The sequence below is a fragment of the Macaca nemestrina genome, chromosome 13 (genome assembly GCF_043159975.1).
Source record: "Macaca nemestrina isolate mMacNem1 chromosome 13, mMacNem.hap1, whole genome shotgun sequence".
Classification (NCBI taxonomy): domain Eukaryota; kingdom Metazoa; phylum Chordata; class Mammalia; order Primates; family Cercopithecidae; genus Macaca; species Macaca nemestrina.
In genome coordinates this window covers 55,638,370-55,664,974 of record NC_092137.1, presented here as the reverse complement: position 1 = coordinate 55,664,974, position 26,605 = coordinate 55,638,370, and the positions used below count along the sequence as shown (strand labels likewise).

General features: G+C 37.5%; 2 protein-coding genes across 12 annotated transcripts in view; one reads left to right on the top strand and one right to left on the bottom strand.

The window, feature by feature from the left end:
- Positions 1 to 21,867, top strand: part of LOC105465055 (coiled-coil domain containing 88A) — a 129,635-nt gene extending 107,768 nt beyond the window's left edge. For 2 of the 10 annotated variants that reach the window (XM_071076712.1, XM_071076711.1), the window contains exons 25-34: positions 33 to 247; positions 6,398 to 6,481; positions 7,469 to 7,669; positions 8,264 to 8,335; positions 9,635 to 9,715; positions 13,243 to 13,508; positions 13,712 to 13,818; positions 14,041 to 14,171; positions 17,964 to 18,063; positions 18,582 to 21,867. In XM_071076712.1, the coding sequence (XP_070932813.1) occupies positions 33 to 247; positions 6,398 to 6,481; positions 7,469 to 7,669; positions 8,264 to 8,335; positions 9,635 to 9,715; positions 13,243 to 13,508; positions 13,712 to 13,818; positions 14,041 to 14,171; positions 17,964 to 18,028 (1,222 nt within the window). In that variant the 3' untranslated portion in view covers positions 18,029 to 18,063; positions 18,582 to 21,867. The other 8 variants (XM_071076706.1, XM_071076704.1, XM_071076709.1 and 5 more) reach the window with 6 other exon arrangements.
- LOC105465056 (putative prolyl-tRNA synthetase associated domain-containing protein 1) lies at positions 129 to 26,590 on the bottom strand. Of its 2 annotated transcripts, none has more exons than XR_011611734.1 (2): positions 26,442 to 26,589; positions 129 to 224 (listed from the first exon to the last, which is right to left on the bottom strand). XR_011611734.1 is itself a non-coding variant. In XM_011713279.3 (2 exons), exons 1-2 carry the CDS (start codon positions 26,523 to 26,525, stop codon positions 24,493 to 24,495), a joined length of 519 nt encoding a protein of 172 aa, XP_011711581.3. In that variant the 5' UTR covers positions 26,526 to 26,590; the 3' UTR covers positions 24,458 to 24,492. The 2 variants fall into 2 exon arrangements, 1 of the variants encoding a protein (XP_011711581.3); XM_011713279.3 differs by lacking the exon at positions 129 to 224 and adding an exon at positions 24,458 to 24,927 and having other exon boundaries at positions 26,442 to 26,590.
- Positions 26,591 to 26,605: the final 15 nt, after the last annotated feature.

Sequence of the window (26,605 nt, the reverse complement as noted above, 5' to 3'; positions counted from 1 at the left end):
TAAACTGATAACAATTTTTAAAATTCTGTTAGGAGAGGCAACTGGATTACTCTAAAAATGAGAAAATTGATAAAGTCTAAGAAAGATATTAATCGGGAACGCCAGAAATCTCTAACATTAACACCTACCCGCTCAGACTCCAGTGAAGGATTTCTTCAGCTCCCTCATCAAGACAGTCAAGATAGTTCTTCAGTAGGTTCAAACTCTTTAGAAGATGGCCAGACCTTGGGGACCAAGAAAAGCAGCAGTGAGTGCTTAAACTCTTTAAACATGGTATTGATTTAGAATCCTTTCTAAAGATTTTTTAATCTTTAGATTTAGTTTTTTAAAACTTCAATAGTCCTTTGGGGGAATAGTCGGATGAGTGGCATTTATTTTTAATTTCATATTATAAAATTAATTGTGTACTGCATTATTATACAGCCATACAATTTTCTGAGGTAAATCATACACAGATATACTATTATTTGGCCAGAGGGGTAAAATATTGCAGAAAGAAAGTTGAAATAAGAGCTGGAATACCTCTGCCACTTGCTATTTCTGTTAATATGGGCAAGCCTTTTACCTTTGCTTCATACTTCACAGAACAGTTGCAAGGAGCAAGTGAGAAATATGAGATGTCATTTTCATGATTATGTATAACTTAATCAGAATAATAAGGCATTTTATAATGAAATTTCTGCTCATATACTTTGATGGTGTCACATTGGAACACAGTTACATTTGGGGAAGCAAAGAAAAATAGGTATGAATTTGAAGGGGTGTTACTCAATGATTTAGAAATTACAGGTTAAGAAAATTATTGAAGGATTGCTTGGTAAGGGATCTACTAAAATAGAGAGGTGCTGGCGGGCACGGTGGCTCACACCTGTAATCCCAGCACTTTGGGGGGCTAAGGTGGGTGGATCACCTGAGGTCGGGAGTTCGAGACCAGCCTAACCAACATGGAGAAACCCCATCTCTACTAAAAATACAAAATTAGCCAGGCGTGGTGGCTTATGCCTGTAATCCCAGCTACTTGGGAGGCTGAGGCCGAGATTGCACCATTGCACTCCAGCCTGGGCAACAAGAGCGAAACTCCGTCTCAAAAACAAAATTAAAAAAGGAAAGAAAGTACAAAATTAGCCTGGTGTGGTGTTCTGCACCTATAATCCCAGCTACTCAGGAGGTTGAAGCAGGAGAATCACTTGAACCTGGGAGGTGAAGGTTGCAGTGGGTCAAGATTGCACACTGCACTCCAGCCTGGGTGACAGAGCAAGACTCCATCTCAAAATAAAAATAAAATAGAGACGTGGGGGCCAGTCACAGTGGCTCACGCACGTAATCCCAGCACTTTGGGAGGCCAACGCAGGAGGATCACATGAGGCCAGGAGTTCAAGACCAGCCTGGGCAACATAGTGAGACACTGTCTCTATTATTTAAAAAAATTAGGCCGGGCCCAGTGGCTCATACCTGTTAATCCCAGCACTTTGGTTGGCCGAGGTGGGCGGATCACCTGAGGTCAGAGTTGGAGACCAGCCTGACCAACATGGAGAAACCTGTCTCTACTAAAAATGCAAAATTAGTCGGGCGTGGTGGCGCATGCCTGTAATCCCAGCTACTCGGGAGGCTGAGTTAGGAGAATCGTTTGAACCCGGGAGGCGGAGACTGAGGCTGAGATTGTGCCATTGCATTCCAGCCTGGGCAACAAGAGTGAAACTGTCTCAAAAAAAAAAAAAAATAGTTGAAGAGATAAACATTTGTATATAAACTTGTGATGTAATTTTTTATTACAAATGTAGGCCAGGCGCGGTGGCTCAAGCCTGTAATCCCAGCACTTTGGGAGGCCGAGACGGGCGGATCACGAGGTCAGGAGATCGAGACCATCCCAACATGGGCTAACATGGTGAAACCCCGTCTCCACTAAAAAATACAAAAAACTAGCCGGGCGAGGTGGCGGGCGCCTGTAGTCCCAGCTACTCGGGAGGCTGAGGCAGGAGAATGGCGTGAACCCGGGAGGCGGAGCTTGCGATGAGCTGAGATCTGGCCACTGCACTCCAGCCTGGGCGACAGAGCGAGACTCCGTCTCAAAAAAAAAAAAACGAAAAACAAACAAACAAACAAAAAAAAACAAATGTAGAAGTACCACATTATAATATGCGCTATACAATTATAACCTTTTAATTTCATTACTAGTATGCTTAAACAGTAAAAGCAAAGTAAAAACTTTGGAAGTATATTCCAAGAAAATGAGAAAATTTTTTTAAAGATGTCTTAAGAAGTTGACTACTATCAAAGTTCTTACAAAATATGTGAACAGGATACTTTTAATCCTCTCACACTATCGCCAGTGTCACTAATTGAACACACACACACACACACTCTCACACACTCACACTCCATTCTTTTGAAATAGCAGGTAAATGCAACTGCTGCTTCTCCCAGAGGTAGACTCTCCAAATGGGCAGTTCTCAAAACACTGAAAAAACTATTCACAGTGTTTTGGCCTCAGGTGAATTATCTCTGAAAACATAGTATTTTAGGGTATAGGATATTAGGCATTAATTATGGGCTATAGGACGGGCGCAATGACTCACACCTGTAATCCCAGCACTTTGGGAGGCTGAGGCAGGTAGATCACTTGAGGTCAGGAGTTGAGGACCAGTCTGGCGAACATGGTGACAACCTCATCTCTTCTAAAAATCCAAAATTAGTCTGGCATGGTGGCGTGCACCAGCTACTCAGGAGGCTGAAGCAGGAGAATCGCTTGAACCTGGGAGGTGAAGATTGCAGTAAGCCAATATTGCACCACCGCACTCCAGCCTGAGTGACAGAGCGAGACTTCCTCTCAAAAAAATAAAATAAAATTATGGGATGTATTTCAGAATGCAAGTATAGCAGTCTAAAAAGTAGAATCCATAGGTAAGCAACAGAAAAAGTCATACACATGTACATTTGTGTGTATGTGTGTGTATATATAAACACACACATATATATGTACATATATGTGTATGTATATATACATATGTGTATGTGTGTATATATATACACACATATATGTCTCAAGAAAGCAGTTTTATAATTCTATATCCCCACATAAAATTATGGTTACCCTGGGTCTTTTGCTGTCTGGTTTTGTCCACCAAGTAAATCTACATAAATCCTCCAAGTAATCACTGTTTTAGAGAGATCAAGTTTTCTTTAAAAGGTGGCAGATAAGTTAATTTTATCTGTTATTTTTGGATATAAAATATCTGACATCTTACTTAATAAGAAATGGGGCCGGGCGTGATGGCTCATGCCTGTAATTCCAGCACTTTGGGAGGTTGAGGCGGGCAGATTACGAGGTCAAGAGATCGAGACCATCCTGGCCAACATGGTAAAACCCCACCTCTACTAAAAATACAAAAATTAGCTAGGCATTGTGGTGTGCTCCTGTAGTCCCAGCTACTCAGGAGGCTGAGGCAAAAGAATCGCTTGAACCCAGGAGGTGGAGGTTGCAGTGAGCCAAGATTGTGCCACTGCACCCCCAACCCTGTGCCACTGCACTCCAGCCTGCACGACAGGAGCGAGACTCCATCTCAAAAAAAAAGAAATGGTAATAGGTATACTTATTTTTTTTTTAAGGAAGATTTTTTTTTAAGAGGTGGGGTCTTACTCTGTTGCGCAAGGTGGAGTGCAGTGGTGTAATGATAGCTCACCGCAGTCTTGAACTTTTGGATTCAAGGGATCCTCTTGCTTCAGCATCATCTTCCCAAATAGCTGGGACTACAGGAAAACAGCACTGCACTGGCAATTGTTGTTTTATTTAATTGTTTTTTAGAGACAGGGTCTCACTTATTATGCCCAGACTGGTCTCAAACTCCTGGCTTCAAGCGAACCTCCAGCCTTGGTCTCCCAAAGTGCTGGGATTACAGGCATGAACCACTGTGCCTGGCTTTAAAGGAAAGAAATGTCAGTTCAGATATAAGCATACACAAGAAAGGCACAAAAGTCTTTTTTGAAGTCATCTTGTCTGTTTTAAGTATAAATCTGTCATCATTTCATATTCTCTGCTGAAACATCCAGAATAAGAATCAGAAGGAAGTGATATTCTCCTTTCCTACAATTGTTCAGTTTTAGAATTTTTAAAATAAACCCAAAACCCAACAAATACTAATGTTCCCTTAATTTCAGTATGCTTTGGGAAATGAACATTGTATATGTACAAACTCATTACTATAAGAAGAATCATTTCTTCCTGACAAATATAAAACTCCTTTTATACTGTTCGTTTTGGAAGAGTATCTGTCAGTAAAGCAGTCCTTAGAAAAAAAATTAAAAACAGAAAAAGAAATAATTTAAAAGTAAACAAGACAACATATGCATGCTGCAACCACTCAGCTTTGTTTTATCTAAGTGTCCATTTTTATATTGCTTTCAGTTCATTTCTTTTTAATCATTGAAAACAGCTGTGTTTACTAAGCTTGAAAAGAAATAGGTCAAACTAAAAGCTTAAGTGAATCATGACTGCTCCTAATAGTAATCAAACAGGTTAAAGAGCTATATGTCCATTGCACTCTCTTTAATGAATGATACTTGTCAGTTTGTCAAAAGAACTTTGATTATTTACACGATGACAGCAAACACTGAGAAAGAATGTAGTTATTAAATAGACAGTGTATAATATGTTTTTAGGTCTTTATGCAAATTGTTTTTCCTAATTCCTAAATTACATTTCTAAAAAGATACAATAATTTTTTATAGTTAACAGTGTATAATATGTTTTTAGGTCTTTATGCAAATTGTTTTTCCTAATTCCTAAATTACATTTCTAAAAAGATACAATAATTTTTTATAGTTAAATATTACTAAAATGTGGCTTAAGAATGGTTAGTGACTCTAGTGAACGTTTTTATTTTTGTCCTAATGACTCCTATATTTTAGTGATAATCCTTTTATTCACAAAATCAAATTCCTTCAAAAGCTCTTCAAAATATCTAAAAAATGTTATACTTTTCTCTCGTTTTTTCTTGCTTTGGGGTACCTCCTTATTTTTTAGGTTTATTGGAGCTTATTGCTAATGCTTATTTCTACTATCTAAATACTCTTTTTTTCCCCTTTCCCTCAACCAATGTTTTGTAAAATGAACTTACTGTGATTGTTTATTTAATCTTTAGAAATACTTTGGTCAAAAGAATGTTTATTTCAGTGGTGCTGCTAAATAATGCATCAGAATCCAGTTTAAACCAAGAAGGAATTTATTTTCTTTATTAAGGTGTAATAAACTAATGAAAGGTTTTTTCGAGTGTTTTTGTTTTGTTTTGTTTTGAGAGAGGGTCTCCTTCTGTCACCCAGGCTGAACTCCTGGGCTCAAGCGATCCTCCTGCCTCACCCTCCAGAATAGCTGGTGCTCACCACCACATGGCTAATTTTTTGTAGAGATGGGTTCTCGCTCTGTTGCCCAGGCTGGTCTTGAACTCCTAGGCTCGAGCGATCCTCCTGCCTTGGCCTCCCAAAATGCTGGGATTACAGGCAGAAGTCGCCATGCCTCGAAATCTTAAAGTTTTTTAAGATTGTTTTAAATATCTCCTGGGCACCCTAATTTTTGTTGCTTTATAATAATAAAATACTGTAGTAGAAGGTGCATTTTCCTAAGTTATTTTTGTTTTCCAAAATAAATATTTTAATGTTTAAAAAGTTAAAGTAGCTAAAATAGAGACTTCAAAAGCCTTGTACATTTTCATCATGTAGACTCTGTGAACCACCAATAGCCTTCATTTTAAAGGTTTACCTTTACAACTTAACTAGGAAAATTGATCCCTGCATAAATAATTCTAGTCAGTTCCTGTTTTTATAGGACTGTAACCAATCCAAACTTTAAAAGTATATGTTCCTCAGGCTGGGCGTGGTGGCTCACGCCTGTAATCCCAGCACTTTGGGAGGCAGAGGTGGGTGGATCACCTGAGGTCGGGAGTTCGAGACCAGCCTGACCAACATGGAGAAACCCCGTCTCTACTAAAAATACAAAATTAGCCGGGCATGGTGGCGCATGCCTGTAATTCCAGCTACTAGGGAGGCTGAGGCAGGAGAATCGCAGGCGGAGGTTGTGGTGAGCCAAGATCGCGCCATTGCACTCCAGCCTGGGCAACAAGAGTGAAACTCCGTCTCAAAAAAAAAAAAAAAAAAAAAAAAAAAAAGTATATGTTCCTCATCATTGTCTTCAGTGCTTTTCCAAGTATTTTAAAATATCAGAGTACATATTTCATATTTCATTATCACTCAGCAGCATGAGAATAATAGCCTTAATATAGCATACATAGCTAAAACTCAAACATTCATTTCTGTCCTTAATTTCAACATTTAACTCCCATCTGTTCTTCTCCCTTTTTTCTTTCATTTCCCTGTTTCTGTTTTTCCTCATGCTCTGACATTAAAGTGGTTGCACTGAAAAGACTGCCCTTTTTGAGGAACAGACCGAAGGATAAAGACAAAATGAAGGCCTGCTACCGTCGTTCCATGTGTAAGACTTTATGACAGTTCAGCTTCTTTCAACTGACTACACTGGCTTTCATTACTAATTTTTCACTAACCTTTCTCTGGACTGTGCCAATTTCCTTATTTTGCAGAGGTCAGTCTTCCTCTAATATAAGGAGCTGGAAGAATTTTTTTTTCAAGTGGCACTGAATTTGTATTATGTATATGTCCACTTATACATATACATGCATATTTCTAGTCATACATGTAACTTACTCGTAAATTTCCAGTGCTTTCTAAAAATTGGCAGAAAAAAACCCTCTTTATGCCATAGAGATTTTTTTCCCAAAGAAGTTTACTTAAGGAGAATATAACAAAACTTTTAGTATTAGAAATTAATTTCCTTTAATGAACCAGATTAAATAAATAAAATGGCCAAAAACCCTTGAAAATGCTTGTCATTCTTTAAATAATAATATTCTGGATTTTCTTTTTTTATGTGGCATGGGTAATTACATAATCACATTAAGTGTCTGTCACTTTGGATATCATCTCTTTCAGGTTTTTATTGAATGGTATACTTATTGAGTCATAAAATGAGTAATTTCTTCAGTAACCTGCTCTGACCAAGGACTTTCATTTTCAATAATGATGCTATATAAGAACTGCTCTTCATCTTACCTTTATCTATTCCATTTTTGTCACCACAAAACCACATTGTGAAGGCTGCTAATTAAAGTTTTAGCACATTGCTGCGCAATAGCATGGCAGTCGTACTTAGTAAAATTCCTTTCCTCTGTCTTTTAAAGGGGGTGGAGGTGGGATAAAAGTATTTATTGAAATTTATCAGCCTTTGGCCTACTCATTTCATTCAGCTGAATGCATGTCATAATTTAAATGAACATTTGGTTATAATTTTTTATGTCCATTTGCATTAATTCATAGACAAAAACCACAGTATTTATACTACAAAATAGAAATACAAACAAATACATTAACCATGCTGATTCATTTGCTTTCATTTGCATCCCAGCCATGAATGACCTGGTGCAGTCCATGGTCCTAGCAGGACAGTGGACAGGTAGTACTGAGAATTTGGAGGTTCCTGATGATATTTCAACGGGTAAAAGGAGAAAAGAATTGGGAGCTATGGCCTTCTCTACTACAGCCATCAACTTTTCAACTGTCAACTCTTCTGCAGGCTTCAGATCCAAGCAGTTGGTTAATAATAAAGGTATAGGCCGTCTGCTATTTGCACTGTGGTGTCACTGTTGGCAACAAGAATTTTAATTTGACTTTTCCCTGTGTACTTTTAAAAAAGCAACAACCTGAAATAATTATCAAAACATGATTTGTATTGGATTTGGAGGAACTTTCAAATCATTTAAAAAATTTTAAACATTATACAAATAACTAAAATCTTTTCCAGGCCTCCTTTCATAATAAACAGCTAATGAATTCACAAGAAAAGGAGAAGTAAACCAGGTAAAGAGTAATAAAAGAAGGCAATGCTAGTTTTCTAAAAACTAAAAGCACTACAACTTCCAACAGAACTACCTAGAACCACCCAGGCTCTTGTTTTGCTTTGCAGGGTCAGAGGGGAGATTGTTTCATTGCTTTTGGTGTTTTCCCTGAGCAAGTCAACTCTCATTAGAGTTGCCATTTTTCTTATTCCTAGTTCCAGTTTCTGGTTGAGTCTATGAAATACGTTAAGTCAAGCTGTATTATACATGATTGAAAAACAATTTCCATATTCTGTGTAAATAAAATTTTATAATGGTTTTTTATTGCAAAAATATCTTTATATCCATTTTGCTATTTTATATAGATACTACGTCCTTTGAAGACATAAGTCCACAAGGTGTTAGTGATGATTCTAGTACGGGATCAAGAGTTCATGGTAAGATAATGAACTTTATTTAGAGAGTACACATTAAATACAGAATGGGAATGCTAGGACTCTTGCACTTAATAGGTGAATGTGGCATTGCCAGCAAGCATGTTTTCTCTATCCTGCATCTCTTAGTTACCTCTACCATTTCTTCAAACCTAATACTCCCTTCTGCCTCTTTTAAGATAATTGCTTCATCTAAATATTCTCTATTTTAGTCAAGGTCATTTATAAAGTATGCCTGCACAGTCTTCAAAGGTAATTTTGTTACCATTTTTGTATAAGGTTAAAGTTATAAGAGTTGTATTTTGCCATTGGTTTAAAATGCCAATTTAAAATACTAGTTTAAAATATTAAAAATATTTGTTTTAAAGGATGAACTTTAAGAAACCAATTTTTGGGCCAGGGACAGTGGCTCACGCCTGTAATCCCAGCACTTTGGGAGGCAGAGGCATGCAGATCACCTGAGGTCAGGAGTTCAAGACCAGCCTGGCTAACATGGAGAAACCCCATCTCTACTACAAATATAAAAATTAGTAAGGTGTGGTGGCAGGCACCTGTAATCCCAGCTACTTGGGAGGCTGAGGCAGGAGAATTGCTTGAACCCAGGAGGCAGAGGTTGCAGTGAGCCAAGATTGTGCCATTGCACTCCAGCCTGGGTGACAGAGTGAGACTCTGACTCAAAAAGAAACCAATTTTTGGGCAATGTTGAGTATTTCAGATTTTTCCATTTCTGTCTGGAAAATCCCAGCCTCCCAAGTAGCTGGGATTACAAACTATTAGCAATAAGTGGATAACATGTTAAAGGAATTTTAATGTAAGCAGGGTTTTAAGAGTTAGCATAGGGCAGTGTTAACTATACAGTTGTTTCCCTTGTTACAGACAGGAATACAGGACATTAACTGTATAGATGCTTGTATTCCTCCTCTTCTTGACATCTCTGCAATGTGCAGAGTTCCTTGTCTGATCTTTTGTAAGTGACCCAATCAGTAGCATTTTGGGGGATCTGGGGGGATGTGTCATTCTATTCAACTAAAACACTCCTGGCATATCCATTTAGAACTCATTTTCAAATCTAAATATGCACTTTATCCTCCTCTTTGAATCTCAACTGTTGTTTCAGAAGTGTCCTGTTCTAACATGTCTCAATGAACTATCTGGAAATTTGCTTTCTAATCTGTGGGCATGCTCATCTTGTGAAAGTATGCATGATTGCTTCCTCAAAGCATTCTGTAATCAGAATGTAAAAGCTCATCAGCATCATCAGCTAGAAGTTTTATCACACCGTCTCCTGGTTTTTTCATTTAGCTTCAAGACCAGCCAGCCTTGATAGTGGCAGAACATCCACTAGCAATAGCAATAATAATGCTTCACTACATGAAGTCAAAGGTATGCTGTAGGTAAATTTATTAATGCACTCCATCCATTTCCAGTATTTAAAGGTGGGAGATGGGATGAAGTTTCTGGGGTAAAGCATGAAATCCAAATCATCTATGTTTGGAACATAGTTGTTTGGAACATTTTATACTTTTCACATTGTAATACAAATGTATTTCAATGTATACAAATGTAAAAACAGGAGCAGTTATTTAGTTTCAGTTTTTCATCTTCACAGATAAAAGTCTTATGGTAATATTTATACTTCAAAATTATCTATAGGTCCTTATTTTACTGACATTTTTTCTTTGACGTGAAAATGATTGTCCTTCATTTTCTTATGATGCATGGACATTGAACTCACATTACTCATATTTTAGAAATATGTTTGACTTAATTTATCCACAAAATAAGGGACGGATTTTGTGTTTAATTTGAGAAACAACTATTTGTGTGTGTGTGTGTGTGTGTGTGTGTGTGTGTGTGTGTGTGTGTGTGTGTGTATATAAAACAAGAACTATATGAATGCATTTGGCTCATGTAAGGAATTATTTCAAGATTTGTTTTCTTGGCCAGGCGCGGTGGCTCAAGCCTGTAATCCCAGCACTTTGGGAGGCCGAGACGGGTGGATCACGAGGTCAGGAGATCGAGACCATCCTGGTGAACATGGTGAAACCCCGTCTCTACTAAAAAATACAAAAAACTAGCCGGGCGAGGTGGCGGCGCCTGTAGTCCCAGCTACTCGGGAGGCTGAGGCAGGAGAATGGCGTAAACCCGGGAGGCGGAGCTTGCAGTGAGCTGAGATCCGGCCACTGCACTCCAGCCTGGGCGACAGAGCCAGACTCAGTCTCAAAAAAAAAAAAAAAAAAAAAAAGATTTGTTTTCTTAATGTTTACATATGCATTCCAAGGTGAGGTATTTAAGTAAATGTCTGGAAACCTTGACTGATAACTTTTTCCTCAAAGATATTCTGTCTACTAAGATTCTGGAAGTTGTTTGTTTGTTTTGAGATGGAGTCTTACTGTGTCGCCTAGGCTGGAGTGCAGTGGTGTGATCTCAGCTCACTGTAACCTCCACCTCCCAGGTTCAAGCCATTCTCCTGTCTCAGCCTCCCAAGTCGCTGGAACTACAGGTGCCAACCACCACCACACCCAGCTAATTTTTTGTATTTTTAGTGGAGACAGGGTTTCACCATGCTGACAAGGCTGGTCTTGAACTCCTGACCTCAGGTGATCCACCTGCCTCGGCCTCCCAAAGCGCTGAGATTACAGGTGTGAGCCACCACGCCTGGCCTGGAAGGTTTTCTTTTCTTTTTTTTTTTTTTTTTTGGGATGGGTTCTCACCGTGTCACCCAGGCTTAGAGTGCAGTGGTACTATCTCAAATCATTGCAACTTCCACCTCCCAGACTCAAGCGATCCTACCACCTCAGCCTCCCGAGTAACTGGGACTGCAGAGACCCATGCTACCATGCCCAGCTAGTTTTTTTGTATTTTTGTTAGAGACAGGGTTTCTAACATGTTGCCCAGGCTTGTCTCGAACTCCTGAGCTCAAGTGAGTCACCTCATCCAGCCTCTGAATTATTTAACCAACATAACATAGTTATTCTCTGTACTCCAGAATTGTCAGGTTACAAAGAATGCATTTGTTTTGTTCCTTTTTGTATTATAAAATTATTTTGTCTCAGTTGTAATTTTATTTTATCAGTTAATGCTATGACATTAGTACAGTGATCTGAAATACCTAATTTTGAGGTGGGATGTTTAAAAAATTTTTATCATGTTTTTCAGATTTATTTGTTCCTTCCCCACTCCCACTACTTCATTTGACTAGCCTTAAAAGAAATAAATTATTTAATTAAAAATGTTTTTACATCCAGTAGAAAAATGTCTGAAAATACGATTTTTTTTCTGATTTGAAAATTTAAGAAACTCTTACTTTTGTAAAATATTGCATAACTTGAGCCAAATTCTTTCGTGGCCCACTTTACTCTCTGTGACTGGGAAACCATGGAAAGTTGCATTTTCTGTTTTGATGTACAGTTTGTTAGTGATCAAATCAGTACTCTTAAGGAACACCAAGATTTGAGGGAGTTTTATTCTAGAACTAGCTAATTTGCATTTTATATAGTTGCTAATGTCAACTGAGTCTTTTAAGGTTATATAGGTACCATATCAACAGTGGACAGCAAGATGATCAAGACTTTTAAAAAAGAATAAAGCACTACATATTTGATTTTATACTTTTACTGAAATGTTGTAAGTAATTGCTTCATGTCTTTAACTTTTCTTATATGTATGCTATTTAAATTTTTTTAAATGTTTAAAGTTATTCATGTAGGATGAACAGAGAAGCTTTCAAGTAGTAATGAGGACTTCTTAGATAAGCAAATAATTAAATTAGAATTTTCTGCATTTAGAACAGTTTTTGGTCTTAACATACTGAAATAATATAAAATTCACCTAATGAGCCAGGTATGGTGGCTCATGCCTGTAAGCCCAGCACTTTGGGAGGCCGAGGTGGGCAGATCACTTGAGGTCAGGAGTTAGAGACCAACCTGACCAACATGGTGAAACCCCGTCTCTACTAAAATACAAAAATTAGCCTGGCATGGTGGCGCATGCCTGTAATCCCAGCCACTTGGGAGGCAGAGGCAAGAAAATCACTTGAACCCAGGAGGCGAAGGTTGTAGTGACCTGTGATTGTGCCACTGCATTCCAGCATGGGCAACAGAGTGAGATCCCATCTCAAAAAAAAAAAAAAAAAGTGTGTGTGTGCGTGTGTGTGTGTGTATATATATATATATATATATATTTCATCTAATCATGTTCTTATCCTAAATTGTGAGGCATTTTATTTTATTTACTTTTATTTATTTCTTTATTTTTGAGACAGTCTCAGGCCAGAGTGCAGTGGTGCGATCTCTGTTCACTGCAACCTCTGCCTTCCAGGATCAAGCGATTCTCCTGCCTCAGCCTCCTGAGTAGCTGGGACTACAGGCGTGTACCACCACACCTGGCTAATTTTTTGTATTTTTAGTAGAGGCGGGGTTTCACCATATTGGCCAGGCTGGTCTCCAACTCCTGACCTCGTGATCTGCCTGCTTCAGCCTCCCAAAGTGCTGGGATTACAGGCATGAGCTACTGCGCCTGGCCTGTGAGGCATTTTATAACTATTTGAACCTAACTTTTTTAAAAAAATGTATTATTCACTTACTTATTTATTCATTCATTTACTCATCAAATGTATTGAATGCTTTGTATGAGGCTCTGTTTAGGCTCTGTGTGTGGTAGTAAAAGCATATCTTTGCCCTTGTGGAGTTTACAATAGTTGCCAGTTTGACAAAATAAGGAAGCAGGCTATGGCAGACAATTGTTACACTGATAAAAGATTGACATTGTTTACTAAGCATTTCTAAATAAAGCTTGAAAGTAAATTTGGCTGTTCATATAATTAGGACATAGTCAACAAATGTTATTACTCATAAAGTATTAATCTCATTTCTATTATTGAAATCTCAACACCCCATTTACTCCAAAAGCAGGTGCAGTTAATAACCAAAGCAGGCCACAAAGCCACAGCAGTGGAGAATTTAGCCTGCTTCATGACCATGAGGCTTGGTCCAGCAGTGGTAGCAGTCCAATCCAGTACTTGAAAAGACAGACCAGATCAAGTCCAGTGCTCCAACACAAAATATCTGAAACACTGGAGAGTCGACATCACAAAATAAAAACTGGTTCCCCTGGAAGTGAAGTTGTTACTCTACAACAGTTTTTGGAAGAAAGCAATAAGCTTACCTCAATACAGGTTAGTTTTATCTATGATGACCTTAATTTAGATGAATACCACAAGTTAAATTTCTATAATTGAACTTCAGAGCCTTTTTTTTTTTTTTAAGTTAAGGAGTATTAAGAGATACCCACAATTATATATTGTACAGTCTGCTAAATCAGGAAAGTAAAAACATGGTACTATATTCACTAATCTGCTTTGAATTTTTTTTAAAACAGATAAAGTCCTCAAGTCAAGAAAATCTTTTAGATGAAGTAATGAAAAGTCTGTCTGTCTCTTCTGACTTTTTGGGAAAAGACAAACCAGTTAGCTGTGGTCTGGCCAGGTCAGTAAGTGGAAAAACCCCAGGGGACTTCTATGATAGATGGACAACTAAGCCTGAGTTTTTGAGACCTGGTCCTCGAAAAACTGAAGATACCTACTTCATTAGTTCTGCAGGAAAACCTACACCAGGCACTCAAGGAAAGATAAAATTAGTAAAAGAATCTTCTCTGTCACGACAATCAAAAGATAGTAACCCTTATGCCACTTTACCTCGTGCAAGCAGCGTGATCTCAACTGCCGAAGGAACTACACGAAGGACAAGCATCCATGATTTTTTGACCAAGGACAGTAGACTGCCTATATCAGTTGATTCATCACCAGCTGCTGCTGACAGCAACACTACTGCAGCATCTAGTGAGTACCATTTACACCAGTGGTCCTCTGATATACTTGACAGCCCAACACATACTATAGGTTCTTGTGCCCAAAATGATTTAGCTATAGACATGCCTGAGTCTCTATATGTGCAGGCTAGAAATTCAAGAACAGAAAGGTCACATTTTCTAAACCAAACTTTTGCCACTATTAAGATGCCTAGTGATGCATTCGGAATGTTGGCAAAAGATAGCATAGGGCCATTTACTGTGGCCCATTCATCTCAGCCGTTCTTATCCCTCAATACAGAATTAGTTAGTAACATAAGTGGGTTACCTCCTAGGCCAGTCACCAGAATAACTGACCAGGCTTCTGCCTTTTTGGATAAACCTGCACAGAAAGAAAATGAACAGTTTTCTGATCATCAGAACCCTAGTAACAGTAACCTGCAGTTTTCTATAAATAGCAACAATCTTGTCACTCCTGCATGCCTCTGTCCTGATGACACAGAAGCTGCATTGTTGGTTTCTGAGGATAATCAAACTGTTTGGTATGAATATGGTTGTATATGATCAAAATTGCACAATATAATATATTGATGTTATTTGATATACACTACTTCTCTAATATTATTTGAAAAGTTGCTGTTAACAAAATATCATTTGGCTAGGTTTATATTTTTTATTTAAAATTGTTGCACAGTGTTCAGCTGTACATGATGGCATGTATATTAATGTGAATGTGTAACTACACCAAAGTCTGCATGAAATATTAATTGCTTTGTCCATTTGCTGCATGCCTTTAAAAACCTTAACCATACATGCTCCTCCTTCACATTTTTTGTTGCCTGATAAGGTTGTTACTTTGATATCCAGAAGCATGTTAAAACAGTTGCATGCTGCTTACCAAGAAGACATTTTCAAGTCATATTTGCTTTGTTGCTTCTGGAAAAAAAAAGTTCATTTTCTCCCTCCCTTTCTCCTCTTCCCACCCCTCACTTGCTCTTCCTCTCACTCCTTTTTTTCTTCCAGAATGTGTACTTTATATTGTACATGTACAATATCGGGAGGGAAAATGTAAAAAGATGTTTTCTTTTGTCATTTAATTAGGCCATCTGTCCTGTTTTAAAGAAAGAGTTAAATTCAATACATTATATAACAAATAGTAACTAATACCCATATTTATAAAACACTTTTCAGATTTAAAAGATTGTTAATACTTATAAACTTAGTGTTATTCTTAGAAAACCCCATCAAATTTAAATGTGATTTACACAGTGACTAGGAACATTTGGATTTATTGTTTCTTCTCTGCACTTTTCATCATCTGATAAATACAAGAGCTCAAGTAACTGTCTTTTTTTCAAGATGGCTTCTATACTTGAAATCAGTTAATACAATAGTTTTTCTAGTTCTTTTTTTTTATATAGAGTCAAAGAGAAATAAACCAAATTATACTGATTGTGTTGGAAATCTGTATTTTTACTTCTAATCAAAAAGGGTAGCAAGTTTACAAAGTGGTAAAAATTGTTACTTCTATAATTAATCTATTATTAAATTATACATGTATGTCCTTAAAACAATTTTTAAAAATGAATAATCACACTAAAATGTAAAATTAGAGATCTTGTAACCACTTAAACAAGTATGTTTCTAGTAGAACAAATTTTAGAACTAAGAATGAATACAAACTCTTAAGCTTAAAAAAAAAAGAGAGAGAAAATATTTGTTAACTTTGACTCCAGTGCAAAGAAGTTTTATTTTTGTGTTCACAGCACTTTTAAAGCAAATTAGCTACATTTGAATCTCTAACTCCCAAAATGGCTAAAAACAAAAAAACCCATAACCCTGATCTGTTTACTTCCAGAGGAATACATGTTAGCGTTCTCTCTGGAATGTTTTTTGCCATTTGGATTTAGCCTATATATTACTGATAATGACTCAGCCTGGCACCTGGAAGGAACGCCTTGAAATGTGACCATGTGGGGATGAAATTATATTATACTTGTTGTTATTGTATTAAGTTGTTATTAACTGGACCAAAGAAAAAATATGTAGAGAGTATTTGCCTAATGAAATTTGTCTCCTTTATAATCATACTTTTTTTCTGATAGCTATTACAGAAAAAAGAAAAAAATGGTTCTGGTGCAGGTAATCAAATGAACACAATCAAAGGATTGTCATATTTTAGTACCACCTAATACACTTTTTGCATCCTTCTATTTTATTGTCAGTTACCTCCCGGTCAGTCTAACATTTCAAATGTATTTGGCGCTAATATTTTCCCTTTTGCTTTTTCATAAGCCAGTAATAAAACTTAATGGTAAACATAGCTGAAATTAAATGGGGGCAATATATGACACAAATGTTATAATTAGTGTTATTTCTTTTCCACACTGAGTCAGATTATTTCACAGCTATTTCAACTGTTTAGATATCATAATTCTGACCATAACACTTTAAAATATATTTATTAATTCAAAATTCATTGAAAAATCACATGCTATGATATTAAAATTATGTGATTATTTTACAAAATTAGACCTATAGGAAAGAACTGTTTACTACCCAAATAGCTATATGTATATATGCAGCATGTTTTCAAAAAAAAAAAAAAAATACACTGTGCACGTAAGAGAAATATGTATCATGTCCATGTGTCCTGAGGACTGTTGGAAAATACAGTCTAGACTTCAGAAATCATCACCTGCTGTGGCGTCATAAAATTTCCCCAAAACAACACTAGTTCTTTTTTTTTTTTTTTTTTTAAGATGGAATCTCACTCTGTTGCCTAGGCTGGAGTACAGTGGCATGATATCAGCTCACTGAAACCTCTGCCTCCTGGGTTCAGGCGATTCTTCTGCCTCAGCCTCCCGAGCAACTGGGATTACAGGAGCATGCCACGACGCCCGGCAAATTTTTGTATTTTTAGCAGAGATGGAGTTTCACCATGTTGGCCAGGCTAATCTCCAATTCCTGACCAGCTTCCCAAAGTCCTGGGATTACAGGCGTGAGCCACCACGACTGCACAATGTTTTATCATAACATTTGGAATCAAATTTTTAGTGGTGGAAATACCTTAGAAATCATATGGAACCAATGTGTCCCAAACATTTAAGAAAAACAATACTTTCTGTAAGTGAAATCTTACATGGATGCCCCAAATTTTAAAAAACTAATTTCATTTAAAGTGAAAGTGAAGCAACTCTGACTCAATTGAGCAGTTGCACTTATTTTCTCTAAGACACCTCCAGTTTTCCAAAGGATTATTTGTAAAACTATTCGAAGATTCAGTATCCTAATTTTATTAATGATGAAACTGGATAGCTTTCAGTATTCCTGGCCTACCTTTCTAGAAATTTTAAACATATTCTTATGCACTGCATCCCGTTTGACCAAAGCAATTTTAGCTATAACCATTGTAAGGAGGAACATTATTTGCCTATAAAATATGCATCAAGCCCTGGTTTTCTTAGTAAATAATACAAATATTTCATTCCAGATGGTTTTGCTACTACATGCAAGATTATGTTTAAAACTATAGGTGACCATTTAGTAAATAAACATAGTAAGGCTATCTGGCACTAAGAGGGGGGAAAATGTAATTGTTATAGTTTTTTAAAAAATTATAGCTTTCCTAGGAATATTACTTACAGCTTTAAAATATAAAAATCAATCTTTAAGTATTGAGATGCCTATGTGATTAATAATTTTCCCAGACAGTTATAGATTCCTTCTCCTTGCCCTACTCAGTGAAAGTGCATTTCTTATCTTCTGAATTGTATTTTGTTTCATCTTTGACTAAATAATATGAAATGCTTTTCTCCTGCAGATGTGGACAAAGTACAAGAAAGCAGAAATTCAAAAAGCAGGTCTAGGGAGCAACAAAGCTCCTAATTCTATTACCCACTACATGACATGTGGGCCAAGTGGTGAGTTTCCTGCTTAACATGTAAATGAGATTAGTCTCATTTATACAAACTAACCAAATTAAGTGTGAAACGAGCACATTGCATTAACAGATGTAAATATTGCTTGCTTAATTCATTGACTTTCTGTTCTACTTACTAGTGAAGCAAGATTAGTTGGCTGCCATAGGTTTTTACTTGTCAGCGCAAGGAACAAGTTTTGTTTTTTTTTTTTTAAGACTTTTTCTCACTTTAAATTTAATTTTACTAGTGAATTGTGTTCTAGGAATTACTTTTTTAGTTTGAAGCCTTTTGTGGTAGGAATACAACTTCCCCACAGTTTTCTTGAAAATTAATGAGAATAAACTAAATGCCTATTCTATGATGAGCCACTCAAAAATTATCTCTGATTTTCTGTCATTCTCATTCTTATAGAAATATCTGGTGCATGCTGTTCTTATAGTGGCTGCTCTGTATTTTGTATCTCTCTTCAAGCTTTTCTTATATTTTCTTTCTTCTTTCTACCTTCCAACTAAATACAGAGAGAAAAGTGTCCTTCAGTTTCTCAGTATGAAGCCTTTATTTCTGAAGTAACAAGACACCTAGCAACTATAGGAATCATTTTTTAAAATCTTTAAGGAGACTTTTAACAGTCCTTCGTGAATAGAGCAGGCAAGAAATACAAACCTTCATTCCTTGAATCAAGGAGCACTACTGGATTCAACTGCCAAAATTTTTTAAAGGTTTTAGGACTTACTATACCTTGTACTGTTAAGATCTACTGAATAAAGGACGTTCTCTCGCTAAGGACCAAGTGTTTTAAGGTTAAGTGTTTAAAGAAGTACTCCAAGAACAATCTGCTTTTTTCATCATTTGTTTTATGAATTTATCCATGTTTGCTTAATGCTTCTGCTAAGTGTTAGCCAAAATCTAGCCATTTATATTTAGTTGTGTAAACCTAAATTAAATGCTGTAGTATTTTGTGGAATGTACTATATAGCAAGATACAGAGAAAGTTGTTTTGGCATGTCAGAGCCTTATTTGGTTAGCAGACTGCATGTGTTGGTACTTTTTTTTCTTAAAGCCAATTATTTTGATGCAAAAGAAATTCAGTTTATAAGATAAATCTGAAAAATCCATAACGAAATAGGAGTTATAAAAAATTTATAGTGATATTAATCTTTACATATTTCCCATTAAGCAACACTAAGCATACATGCGTTAATCCACGGTAAAGAGTGTTTTTCTGAAACTTTTTTTAGTAAGATGGTTTTCCAGCAAATGGCATTCCCAAGATAAAGCTGTTGTGCTTTAACTCATTTCTTTTCTTTGGTATTGGGTTATGTATGTGTGTGCATTTTTTTAACTTGAGAGCTGACTGTTGCTTAAGAAGTTTTCTTACGGCAAAAAGAATGTAAATAACTTACTATGATCTGCATTTTGCCAGAAACTCATTTATAATTAAGGCTATCATTTATTAATGACTTTTTTTCTCCTTTATAATATTACATTAAAGTTGATAATTGTTATTGGTACTTTTGAAATATTTGTATGCATTTGTTACCTTTAAACATTTGGAAGAAGCACAAAAAAATAGATTAGTTAACCCAGGAAACATCAATTTTTTTAGTAGTTCCAATTTTATATCACAGTTTTATTTTCTTATGAAATCAAAAAATGCATTGATATTAATGCAAATTCATTATTTAACATCAATATCAGAGTAATCTTCAAGGTCTGAAATGAGAAAGATACTGACTTTTTAAAATTTTAACAGTGTACTTCTTAGGCTTTCATTACCAGCTCTAAAGAACTTTTTGGAATAATTCCATATTCCGTAGTGTGTGGTTTATGAGTTGTGGGTTTCATCACTAACCTAGTAACCATGAGAAAAGTCTCTCTCCCTCTGTCTCTCTTTCTCTCTCTCTCTTTCTTTCATAGGCCAGTAGCAATGTTGTGTTCACAGTCTACTTTCCAAAAGACCATCAATAAAAAAGAGAGCATGTTTCAATTGAAATGGAACTTAAGAGAACTTGAACTTACTTACATACTTCAGTGCCACCGATAACTTAGGTTTTACCACCAAATGCTGTTAACATTAAATCATTTTGAAACTCTTGGATGAAAGGTGCTATGTAAATGTAAATACAAAGGATTCTTACTAACATACAAATAATGCACAACAGAAATATTTAAAACCTATTCTGTAGACTTTGACACATCTCTCTCTGTCATAACTCCCTGGATTCAAGTAGCACATTGGTAATAGGTGTCAGAGCAGTCTAGAGACACTTGCATGTCAAAAAATGTACATTCATTTTTAGGTGGATAAAAGTAAACATAGAAATTATGTTATGGCTAAATACAGTAAGTGAGTAACTTAGATTTATATTAGCTAGCATCTAATTTGCACAACTAGAACACATCCCAGAACAATTACTGAAAAGCTGAAATTTAATGAGTGGTGAGGTAGCCCAATGAGGGCGAATGACATCACAGCTTGACCTCTCCAGAACACTAATATCTTAAAATAGAGAACATGCTGCGTTAAGTGCATTAGTGCTTCAAGCAGAAAATGCTGAAAAACAGCCTGTAAAGTACTGAATCTGAGTAGGCTGACCCTGAGAAGGGACAATTAAAGAGACAACCAAGGGAACACATTGAGACTACAAAAATATGAATAATCTCAATTATATTCATCACACTTTTTTCATACCATTTCAAGAAAAGACTAGATAAGAGTAACCACATGAATATTTTACTTTCTTCAGTATACCTTGAGAAGCAAACTTTGTAGGAAGCCACTCTTCTCCCTTAAACTTCTGCCAAACAATAATAAAGTCAACTGGAAACTAATTGGAGCCGTTTTAACTGGGGCCTGACATGCTTTAAATTATCTGGCTCTATTCTAAATCAACACCTAAACCCCCAAGGAAACTGCAGAATCAATATACAGGGTAATAGCTTTGGTTCAGAGCTCCAATAATGTGCTTCAGATCTGTCCATGTGGAAATGCTTTCATCCAAATTTTTTAATTGGTGGTTACCAAAGAGTTCACAAAATAGGTTTGTATGTAGCACCTTTCATGCAAGGCATGCTAAAAGCCTATTGTAAAATCACTGCATATTATAGAATTGTAGCCACCTCCCAATGAAGTACTACAGCCTGTGCTGTCTTAATGGTTTATGTCAGGAAATGAAAAAAATACTGTACCAAATCTGGAATTACAATGGGGAGTAATAATGTATGCTAAATGACTTTTGTATTTTAAGTTACTTTTTGTGAGTGGTGAATTTTTGTGTTTTTCTTTTCAGCTACACTTAGTCCTGAGATGTATTTTTTCTTTAAGTCTTGAATGAATACAAAAGGAGCCCATTTTATAATATAAACCTTGATGTACATGTTGAGATATTTGGACAATGAAAATGCCTTAAAAGGAATGCATATGGATAAAGTTGCACTTATAACACCCTTCAACAAAATCTGATTTTAAATTGTCTTTTTCTTTTCTATTAAGGGTTTTCTTTTTCAGTGTCTACCATTGTACTTATAACTGTTATTAAATACCAAATCAAATAATATAAAAGCTGTAACATTTCCTTTAAAACTAATGCTAATAAGGGATTTAGAATTGAATGGCAAAATGTTTATTACTTGGCAATACCTGATGTCAGTCACAGGCATCCAACTCATGACAAGAGATACCACTGTTTGTTTTTTAAAAAACATTTTTCATTTTGGTACTCCTTCAAAAATTAAGTTGGACTAACATTCACGTATCAAACTAATATAAAAAGAAATAAAACCAAGAGGTGATTTTTGTAACAACGGGTTAGTAATCATTTAAAAATGGTATCATTTCACCAAGTGTTATTTTATTTCTTTCCGTTTTCCCTAGAGAACTATTGTCAGACATAACCGATGACCTTGTTTAATTGATTCTGTCATAACATTTTGTGATAAGTATTAGGGGTTTGGAGAGAAAGAGCGTCTGTCAGTTTTATCAGTCCCAAAATAGGTTTAAGTGTGATCTAATAGATTGCACAAATAAATCTCTCATTTTCACTTAGACTTTAGGAGACAAAGCAACTGGCCTCATCCTTGGGCAAGTCAGTTTTTCTGGCCCTGTTTTAACCATAAAGTGGGGAGGGCAATTAGACCAAACACCTAAGGTACTTAATTTATGTGTATTCATTAGTACCTTCATTTCATATGCAGAGCAACCTAAAACAGCTACTTTGTGTTAGAGAGAGAATACAGAGTATGTAAAAATAAGAGGAACCTTAGAATAAAGTCCTTTTATTTTGCCTTTTAGTAACACAACTTGGTACAGATTAAGCATCCCAAGTAGCTGGGATCACAGGGATGCGCCACCACGCCTGGCTAATTGTATGTTCACATTTCCAACCTCTGAACAAAGACTAAACACATCCTTGTTTTGGGGGTGGGGGACAGGGTTTTACCCAGTCACCCTGGCTGGAGTGTAGTGGCAGGATCACTGCTCACTGCAGCCTGGACTTCCTGGTAATCCTCCCACTTCAGCCTGTCAAGTAGCCGGGACTACAGTAGCCGGGACTACAGGCGCGGTTATTATTATGTGTTTTGTAGAGACAGGGTTTCCCCATGTTGCCCAAACCAGTCTCCTGGGCCCAAGCAATCTGACCCCACCTTTGGCCTCCCAAAGTGCTAGGATTACAGGCATAAGCCACCACGCCTGGCCCCAAATCCTTTTTAATAACAATGTATATTCCATTACCACATTTTTAAATGTAATACTTTGTTAAGACTAGTCAAGTGTAGTAGTAGAAGGGGAGGAAAGAGTGGAACAAGGAGTTCCATCTGTAACTGACTGAACAATCAGTTGAGATAATACCATCAAGCCAGCCTATAACTTTTTTTCGTTTTTCTTTTGAGACAAGAGTCTCTCTCTGTCACCCAGGCTGGAGTGCAGTGGCGTATTCTTGGCTTACTGCACCCTCTGCCTCCTGGGTTCAGGCGATTCTCCTGCCTCAGCCTCCCAAGTAAGCTGGGAGTACAGGCACACACCACCATGCCCAGCTAATTTTTGTATTTTAAGTAGAGACGGGGTTTCAGTATGTTGGCCAGGCTTGTCTCGAACTCCTGACCTCAGGTGATCCACCCAGCTCAGCCTCCCAAAGTGCTAGTATTACAGGTGTGAGCCACTGTACCCGGCCTGTAACTTTAATAGTACAATGATTATGACATAATATATTCCACCCCTAGCTGTTTTTCTGGATTAAAATTTTGTAAAGATATATTTTCATAGAAAGCTTATTTTTCACTGGAAAAAAAAATCACTGGTTTATAAACAAACCCCAATAATGGAAAGTGTTTACCTTTGCCTTCATGTTTGTTTTAATTATCTTGCTAGGGAGTTCTTATTCTTTAATCCCCATTTCCCAAAAATAGCCACTATCAACAATTTTTTTTTTTTAAAGACAGTCTCACTCTGTCACCCAGGCTGCAGTGCAGTGCTGTGATCATAGCTCACTATAGCCTTGACTTGGTGGGCTCAAGTGATCCAGCCTCCCAATATGCTAAGACTACATGTGTGAACCACCACACTTGTTTTATTTTTCAATTTTTTGTAGAGAGGGGGTTCTCTCACTTTGTTGCCCAGCCTGGTCTGGAACTCCTGGCCTCAACTGATCCTCCTGCCTCAGCCTCCAAAAGCAGAGATTACAGGTGGGAGCCACCACACCTGGCCTCAACAATAATTCCTATATTCCTTTTGATTTTTTCCCTGTATTATGCACACTATCATACTTTTATACATACTGTTTTACAACTTGTTTTTTTCAAGTACAATAAGCACCCTAAAGATGTAAGCTAGTTAATCTTAGAAGTGTTTTTAATTGTTGGAGGCATTCCTGTAATAAGTAGTTATCATGGGAGATGGAAAACTGTATCTCGGAGCTGACTAAAAGTACCTCCATACATCTTTTTAAAAAGAGCTCTTTTATAGGGCCAGTCACAGTGGCTCACGCCTGTAATCCCAGCACTTTGGGAGGCCGAGACGGGTGGATCATCTGAAGTTAGGAGTTTGAAACCAGCCTGGCCAACATGGTGAAACCCCATCTCTACTAAAATTACAAAATTAGCTGGGAGTGGTGGTGTGCGCCTGTAATCCCAGCTACTTCGGAGGCTGGGGCAGCAGAATCGCTTGAACCCGGGAGGCAGAGGTTGCAGGGAGCCAAGATCACACCACACCACTGCACTCCAGCCTGGGCGACAAGAGCGAAACTTCGTCTCAAAAAAAAAAAAAAAAAAAAAAAAAGCTCTTTTAAGATGAAATACTATATTCCTCCTGAAGTGGTTTAGATAGTCACCAAACTAAGTGTACCAAATATTCTTAGGCTTTCAATGCTTTTTATAAATTACAAATAAGAAAAACAGCTTTCAGAAAGAAATTTATTCTAAACATTGGCCCATTTAGTTGTTTTTATCAAAATTTAGTATTATGGGATCATGTCCTGTCGTCTTCACAAATGTGAGAAAGTCTTCAGGGCTCAATCCCATGGTTGCAGCATTGGTCATTGGATGAAAGTACACCTTTTCATGTCCACCTTCGAGAATAGCAGAATCCAGAACAAACTTCACATCTCCATCATCACAGAAAAGTGCCAAGGGTGTGGCACAGCCTTGACCAACTTTTAGTTTTTCTAGCATGGCTGTTTCATCAGCAAATCGCAGATTTCCACTCCCAACACCTAACTGTTTGGCAAGCTCATTTAAATTAATTTGTCTATCATGAAGAACTGTCACCAGCCAATAATTCTTTTTCTTTTTGTCTTTAAGAAATAGGTTCTTACTATGTGCTCCTTTCAAATGTTGGATATGAGGCATCATTTCTTCAACTGTAAACACCTATAAAATATCACATAATAAGTTTTAAAATAAAGTAATATGCATGTTTACATATGCACACATTTATACCTATTTTGCTTGCTGGGTGAAAACAGCAAGGTTAGGGAGTGCTCATCGCCCTGAATTTCACTGTTAAAGACCCATCTTCACCCCATTACCAAATAATTACTTATAAGCCCATGCCATCTCATTTCCTCATCTCAGGACCTCAGGCAGTTTCTTTGGTCAATTTTCTATTCCAGTGTACTGGCCAAGTCCTCCTCAGCAGCTTTTTGTTATTTCTGAATTTAAGCTTTCAGTACGGAAAGTTTACAGCAGTTCTAGACTCCTATTCCTTAGCATTCCCTTATGTCCAGACCATGTGACAACCTCCATTCTACAAATATGTAACCACAAAGAAGGTGAGTGGGGAGGCAATAAGAACCCAGACTAACAACATCAGAAAAGCTGGCATACGCACACATAAAGAAGGGGGAGAATATAGGACTATATGGGAGGGAGGAAAGTCAGAGAAAATGATTACGGTTTTGATGTTGTATTTGTGAAGGTGAGGAATACCAACGTTATATTTCTCTACTCTTTGAAGATCACCATATTTAGCCATTATTAACTGTTAAGCCTTGGGTAAACTTCATGTCCTTGCACCACTCAAGTTACACATTCGTTCTGTGAAATATCTGCAAGTGGCCGGGCAGGTGCCGTCTGTAATCCTAGCTCTTTGGGAAGCCCAGGTGGGAGAATCACCTGAGGTCAGGAGTTCGAGACCAGCCAGGCCAACATGGTGAAACCCGGTATCTACTAAAAATGCAAAAATTAGCCAGCACTCTTGTAGTCCCAGCTATTCGGAGGCTAAGGCAGAAGAAACACTTGAACCCAGGAAGCAGAGGTTGCAGTGAGCCGAGATCGTGCCACTGCACTCCAGCCTGGGCCACAGAGATTCCGTCACAAATAATAAATGCAAGGAAGATTTCCTATCAAAACACAACAAATGTTACAATTTATGAAAATACAGGCCTGTCAGTTTTGGTAAGCACTTTTAGGGGTTGTGGTTTCTGCCATGCTGCATGCTTTGTGATCAACCCTGACCACGGTAGAAAAATATCACTCTGAACCTCAGTGTCCTGCTCTATGTATGGTGCCCGATACGTCGTACCTACTGAACACAGTGTTAACCACTTGCTTATTTTATCTACACAAAAAGTGGACAGACTGACCCAACACCCCAGACCGATTTAAGATGCACAGTCCTCCGTATGTTGTGCTAGTTCTTAACACGGAATGTAAGCAAATCACTCCCAAGAGGAAAGATTTCCTTGCAGTAACCTCATGGTCCCAAGACGTAAGTCCTCTGCTGTCCCTGCAGGGTTACCTTCGTATTTTGAGACCGGGGAAATATTCCAGGAGCGACGTTCTCACGGTACAATGACCTTGAGACACCTGATCTTAGCCCGACGGACGTGCAGCACAGCCCACCCCGCTGGGCCTGTCTCGGCGGTCACTTTTAGGGGTCTCACCTCAGGGTGCTCCACGACTTCGGTGTGGATGGCCAGGGCACCGAGCCGCTGCTCCAGCGCCGCCCGCAACTCTGCGCCCGCCATGCAGTCGCTGTCGTGGCGATGGGCGGAAAAACTGGGCACTGCTTCCCGCGGCTGCGCAGACCGGAGCCTGAGGCGGAACT

What these genes read in the sequence shown, in the direction of transcription:
- LOC105465056 (XM_011713279.3), bottom strand. Translation starts at nt 26,525, where the DNA reads ATGGCGGGCGCAGAGTTGCGGGCGGCGCTGGAGCAGCGGCTCGGTGCC. An exon ending in AAGTCGTGGAGCACCCTGAG is followed by an intron (nt 24,928 to 26,441) that starts GTGAGACCCCTA and finishes GATATTTTATAG; the next exon opens with GTGTTTACAGTTGAAGAAAT.